This window comes from Drosophila eugracilis, unplaced genomic scaffold (genome assembly GCF_018153835.1).
Source record: "Drosophila eugracilis isolate 14026-0451.02 unplaced genomic scaffold, ASM1815383v1 contig_250, whole genome shotgun sequence".
NCBI classification, from domain to species: domain Eukaryota; kingdom Metazoa; phylum Arthropoda; class Insecta; order Diptera; family Drosophilidae; genus Drosophila; species Drosophila eugracilis.
The window spans coordinates 11,550-17,856 of record NW_024573097.1 but is presented as its reverse complement, the minus strand read 5'-3'; the positions used below and the strand labels follow the sequence as shown (position 1 = coordinate 17,856).

At 40.5% G+C, this 6,307-nt stretch overlaps 1 protein-coding gene across 1 annotated transcript; it reads left to right on the top strand.

The window, feature by feature from the left end:
* The first annotated feature begins 1,080 nt into the window (after positions 1 to 1,080).
* Positions 1,081 to 4,409, top strand: LOC108116200 (lamin Dm0-like). The gene is made up of 2 exons (XM_017227953.1): positions 1,081 to 1,203; positions 4,068 to 4,409. The coding sequence occupies exons 1-2, from the start codon at positions 1,181 to 1,183 to the stop codon at positions 4,336 to 4,338; spliced, it is 294 nt and encodes a 97-aa protein (XP_017083442.1). The 5' UTR covers positions 1,081 to 1,180; the 3' UTR covers positions 4,339 to 4,409.
* Positions 4,410 to 6,307: the final 1,898 nt, after the last annotated feature.

The window sequence follows — 6,307 nt, the reverse complement described above, 5'->3', positions numbered from 1 at the left end:
TATATCAACGAGATCCTAAAGCTAAGGGTACTCGAGTCGGGATGCGTTGCAACTCTTCGGGAGTTATCCGACCGATGTTCATTTTCCGTCCCTCATAAGTTCCGGGACGGAAGACGAAATTCAAGGGTGCCTCCTCATCCAGATCATCTTTCAAAAGCTGGACCCATAAAGGCGAATTGGGTAGACTCTCTTGCAGGAAACAGTGCTGACAGCGGTAAATGGCCTTGGAGACACTGTATTCACTGCGGATGGAGCATCGGTTAATCGGGTATGCAAAAACATTTTCGAGGTTGAGCTGCTGGAGACGCGTCGTCTTTTGGATGATACGGTCAATACGGATCGTACCCGTGGCGACAACGGAGCCGGAACTCCATAGCACTCGCGAGCGTCACGGCCAAGAGGTGGCTCAGCTCGAGAAGGAGCTTATTCGACTGCGCGAAGAGTTGATGGGAATACCAGGACATCAAGGTCTCACTGGATTTGGAAATCGATGCCTACGACAAGCTGCTGGTCGGCCAGTAGGCGCGGCTGAACATTACCCCAGCCGGTATCGTGGAGATCGATTCCGAGGGCAAGTTTGTGAAGCTGTATAATAATAGCAATGATAATGTGGCCATTGAATGCTGGCAGCTGCAGCGTTTGATCAACGAGGGTGATTCTTCGACCACCTACAAGTTCTCTGTAAAAACTGAACCGTGTTGCTGTACTAAAGACATCTATTGGAACTACAAGGCGTGCGTTGTCAAGGTTGTGTCTGCTGCCCCCAAAGACTCTGTTGAAGATGTTGGGCCAAGCAGCCAATGGCAAAAACGGATGACTAGTGGCGGGCTCATCACCAGATTCTATTTTGTTCTGGTTGATTCAAAATACTAACACTACAAAATAACGGTAAACGGTAACGGTTTTGAATTGAACTGCCCTCCAGCAATTAGTTGTTAAAAAGCATTATTTATAGAAATGCTATATATCTATATTTTTTTGCTTTCTCCTTTGTTATTTGTTTAGGTTAGACGTCTATATCCTCAAGCCGTTTATTTCTATATTTTTTTGCTTTCTCCTTTGTTATTTGTTTAGATTGGACGTCTATATCCTCAAGCCGTTTATTTCCCGATCCGGACTTTATATCTGTCTTTAAAAATCGAGCAACGGGAAAAACACAAAACTGCCGAGCAAGCTGTGTATGCTGGGAAAATGTCATTCTCGGTAAGTATATTCATTGTAGTATTATATCTTTAATATAAATTTGAAAATTGTGGTTACCCGAATACCAGTTACGCCCATCTAAATTTATGGAGGTGCCTCTAGCACTTTGAGCGTCGCCGAAAATAGTAATGGCACCTTGTAGCTTGTATTGTGACCTGCTAATGGGTTTTATTCTGTTGGGGAAAATACAACTTAAATTTTATAGCGCAGTATCTCTTACCTCCTTCCCTGGAATCGCCAAACCGTTTTCCCAATATCTAAACATATCGTAAATAACAAATATAATACTGAACGAAAGTGCAATCCAGAGGAGCAAATTCAAACTGACTGACTTTCGATATTTAGCTGACTACCTTTTTTGTTCCGAAACATCCCCATCCCAGTAAAGTAGTCGAATTCACCACATCTAGTGCAATTCTTGGTCTATCGTCAGGTCGGACCGACGATCGTGAACCCCGCCGTACTTTAGTGAACACCTTCTCCACGATAACTCGTTCCCACTCTCGACTTGGAATGGCCTGATCACAGATTAATACTAATATTGCTTGGCGCAGAGGCTCGATATGTTCGCACTTTTTCTCCCTGTGCCCATCGCTTCTAGAAGCGGTCATTCGTCATACTGGTCAGACGCCACTGCTTCCTTGTCCTCTCGGACAGCTTTCTATTTGCGCCGGGTATATCCGGCAGATTGGGAGCCTCCTGATCCACTGTAACTGGCAGTTGCGCTAGTCGGCGAGAATTGTCTATATTCTCCGCCTCGATCAACAGGTTCTCCTGAAATGTTCCTTGATAGGCAGCTCCCTCATCGTATGGGTCAGCACCTTCTTAACACACTGGACCATCCCTTCCCAGGGGCTTGTTTGGGTTCTCGACCCTGAAGTTCGGCTGGTACCACAACTTTTCACTTTTACCATAAATGTCTTCCTGCTGTTCTAGTCGTCGTGGGTATCCTTTCTTGACGTAGTCATTCATAATTCCATTGAAAGCCCACGCGCCTCATTTTCCTTGATGACGAGTCGCTGTAACTCCATGATGTAACAATCTGGCAGCCTCGAAAACATTCTGTGGCTTTCCTTTCTGGGCTTTCCTTTATGCCCTTGACATTTCTGAGTCTGTCGATCGCCAAATAAAACCCACCAATAAACAGTTCCTTTTTTAGACCCGTTACTCTCAGAGTAAAAGCGTATATTAGATTCGTTGATGTAAGAGTATCAATAGTGAAGTCGATTTGTCCATCAGCAAAATGAATATTTAAAAATGCTGTAAAACAGTAACGTGTATCTTATAGTCGCGGCACTCGACTATAGCGTTTCTTCTTGTTTTTATTAATCTTTTGTCAGCGAATGGAAAGTATTATATAGTGAGTGAAAAAAAATTAGGAATGTAAAGCGATTTGAAATTCTTTTTTGGAGATTCAAATATGAATGTGTCTTAAAGCAAGAATAGAAAAGGGTTCAAAAATAGGCGAAAAAAAGAGAAGAAACCTCAAAAAAAGTGTCAGTTTTTCCCAGACAGCAATCTACCGTTGCCGAAGCAATTTATTCTTTTATGACTAATTAAATGTAATTAGTGGGTGTTGAGTTCATAGTTTAAAAAATTATTAACCCCATTGAAATAAAAAGAAAAAACCCCAATGTTACCCTATGTGAATGTTCCTATGTTTCGGCCATGTTAATTTAAAACAAGAGGAAACGCTATAGTCGAGTGCCGCGACTATAAGATACCCGTTACTGTTTTACACAATTTTAAAATATTCATTTTGCTAGCTGAAATTACCCAAGCGCCACCTATTGTCGGAGAAAGCATGTCGAGTAACTGATAGTGACGTCACTGCCCATGTGAGGCCTTATAACCTAAATTTCTTCATAAGTAGCGAAATAATGTTCCGATTTGAAATATCTTTGGTAAATCGATAGATATTAATAGAAATAAATTACACAAGGTCAAACGAAGGCATTCATAATATTAGTATAGACGCCACAGTGTTTCGCGGTTTGTAGGCGTTAGAGTGGGCGTGGCCGGATAAAAACTCGTGGAAAGTTGCAGTCGCATCCCTAAAATACGTATTCTTAAGACTAACTTTCTAGCTCCTTTAGTTCTCGAGATTTGTGACTTTTTGGTTTTTCGGGTTTTGTGGGCGTTAGGATGGGCGTGGCTAGATGGAAAAAAACAATTCACGTTTGGGGCATCATAAAAATCCACATGCTTAATCCGAAGTTTCTATTACTTATAGTTACCGAGATATCAGGTTTTCTTGAAAATGCGAAAACCGTCTTTTGAGCTTGTCGGGCGTATAAGTGGATACTGAATTTCAACTTTCTTGCTCTAATAGTTCCCGAGATTTTAGCGATTTTAGTTTTTCGCGATTTGTGGGCGTTAGAGTGGGCGTGACAGGATGCTGTAATAAACGTGCGCTGTCCCGGGACCTCAAGAATCTTCATGCTTAATCTCATCTTTGTATCTGCTATACGGACGGACGGACGGACGGATGGACGGACAGACGGACATGGCTCAATTTTTACTTTTATAGGGTCGGAAACGCTTCCTTCTATCTGTTACATACTTTTCAACGAATCTAGTATACCCTTTTACTCTACGATTAACGGGTATAAAAAGGTTTAATGAATTCAGTCACAGAAAAAAAAATTTTGAGCCACACTCGTTCGCAATCAAAGGCAAAAGAACCAAAAGAATAACATTTCTTTCATTCTTTCATTTGTGCGAACGCGCAAGATGATACATACTGAATTTTAACTTCCTAGCTCTAATACTTCCTAAGATTCAGCTATTTTAGCTTTTCGCGATTTGAGGGCCATGGGCTTTTCAAGAATCTCCATGGTTAATCCCAACTTTCTATCTCTCAGCGTTCATACGGACAGACGGACATACCGATTGGAAAAAGATGAACTGAACGATATGACCAAAGAGTTGGATCATCTGCGCAAGCAATTCGACGACACGCGGAATGCTCTAGAGCAGGAGACACTGTCGCGCTTTGATTTGGAAAATACCATTCAGAGCTGTCAGTCAAGGATCAGATCCACTCACAGGAGATCAATGAGTCGCGCCGCATCCGCCAGACAGAGAACAGCGAAATCGACGAACGCCTCAGCCTCGACTATGATGGCAAGTTGACACAGTCGCTACAGGAGCTGCTTTCCAAGTATGAGGAGCAGATGCGAATTATCGAGTCGCTATACGAGGATAAAGTCCGTCGTCTGCAAGGGGCTGCTGCACGCACATCCAACTCTCCGCACAAGTCCATTGAAGAGTTGCGCTCGATTCGTGTTCGTATTGACGGTCTAAATGCCGAGACTCACGAATTTTAACTCGTGCTACGACAAGCTGCAGGTCGGCGAGGAGGCGCGCCTGATCATTACCCCAGCCGACAGCACGGCCATGGTACAGTCCTTCAGCCAATCACTGCGTACCTCAACCAATGCCACGCTCTCAAGAGGCATGATCCGCAAGCGTGCTGTGGTTGATGAATCTGAATATCGCAATATAGCTATATAGTTTTATAAAAACTATGTCTAGTATGCCATCCCTAGGTATTGGAAAATTTTGATCGACTAAATAGAAGTTGTGCGGAATTATATATTTAGCTGTAGTGAGTTCTAAAAAATTAAGAAATTGTACTTTCACCAATTTCCGATCTTTGGGTAAAAACTCTTTCATTTACGTTTTAAAATATATCTACATTTTCTTTAATGGCATTCTATTTATATTGTATAGGATTTACCTGTTCTTTCATTGTTAATTTATAAATATGCTGAGGTTGAGGTTGATTGTTTTTGTTGTGTGCGGAAAGGCTCTAAACAGCTGAAGGGTTCTGTTGGTTTTTCGAATACATTGGGGGTGCTCGGACATTACCTCTATTGGTTTTATTTTGATTTGCGGTACTGTTGTTGTAGTTTCGATTTGAAACGCCATGGCCCCTTGAGCTTCCTCAAAACTGGCCTCGTCCATTATTATAATTGGTACTGTTGTACTTGTTGTAATTATTATTACGACTACGAAAGTTACCCCTTTTACCACGCTTGGTTAATTCTTGTAATATAGGACTGTATTTGGGTGTCTAGTTGCTTCCGTGCAACTATTTTTAAATTTTTCATTGTGTTGAAGTTGCCAGCTTGCCTGACTGCATTCTGAGTGGAATAACTTCTAGCTAATTAGAGACCATCTGTTATTTATGCACTCTTTATAGCTTTTGTCATTTGCTCAATCTCGGATGTATATTGGTTGGCAATTTTATTGCGTTGCTGTGGGTTCACCAGTTTTGCTGACAATACTTCTACAGTTTCGCCTTTGACATTGGTTCTTAATTTGGAAATGACGTCGGTCACTGTTGATTCGTTTCCGATTAAATTTCTGGCTACGCCTTTTAGCTTTGTTTTTATTATAGAAACTGCTAATTGCTCGTGCTCGCCTTTTATTGTCTCTATGATTATCAAAGCATCTATAAAACTTATTAAGTATTCAGCTTTACCATCGAAAACTGGGATAAGCTTGGATGCAGTATTAATAAAATCAATATTTGATTGAGCCATTGTGATATTATTATTTAGTTTATGCTTGAATTTGTATCTGAGTCTGCAGTATTGTCTAGATCTGACAATAGAACTGCTGGGATAGTGAGATTGTTTAAATCTTCTTCTATTTTTGGGTTAGTTTTCGTAAACTCTTCTGACTCTACGGGGTCAATGTAAAATGGTTCTGTAACTATGGTTCCTCACCAGTTTCAACTGTTAAAGCAGTGTTAAGTATACTTGGGACTGATATATCTAAATTGAATTTTTCTGTATATATGATATAAAATTTGCTCGTAGTTTTAAAAAAAATTTTGATACTTTAGACCAATGCTTTAGATTTAATTTTCTCTCTGGTAGTGTATTAGTATACGCGCCACATTAAAACAATTTACTATTAATTCTGTATGCTTTCTAATAGAATTAATTTGAATTGGCCAATTTTGTGTGAGTTATTTGTATGATTAATCAAATTCAATTTTTATTTTACTTAGTTCTTTAAATTAGTTTGTCAAAAAACTATTACGGCATTTCTTGTTTTATTGGTCGCATCAGGTCATACTATACCTTTTTGG

What these genes read in the sequence shown, in the direction of transcription:
- LOC108116200 (XM_017227953.1), top strand. Translation starts at nt 1,181, where the DNA reads ATGCTGGGAAAATGTCATTCTCG. An exon ending in CTGGGAAAATGTCATTCTCG is followed by an intron (nt 1,204 to 4,067) that starts GTAAGTATATTC and finishes TCTATCTCTCAG; the next exon opens with CGTTCATACGGACAGACGGA.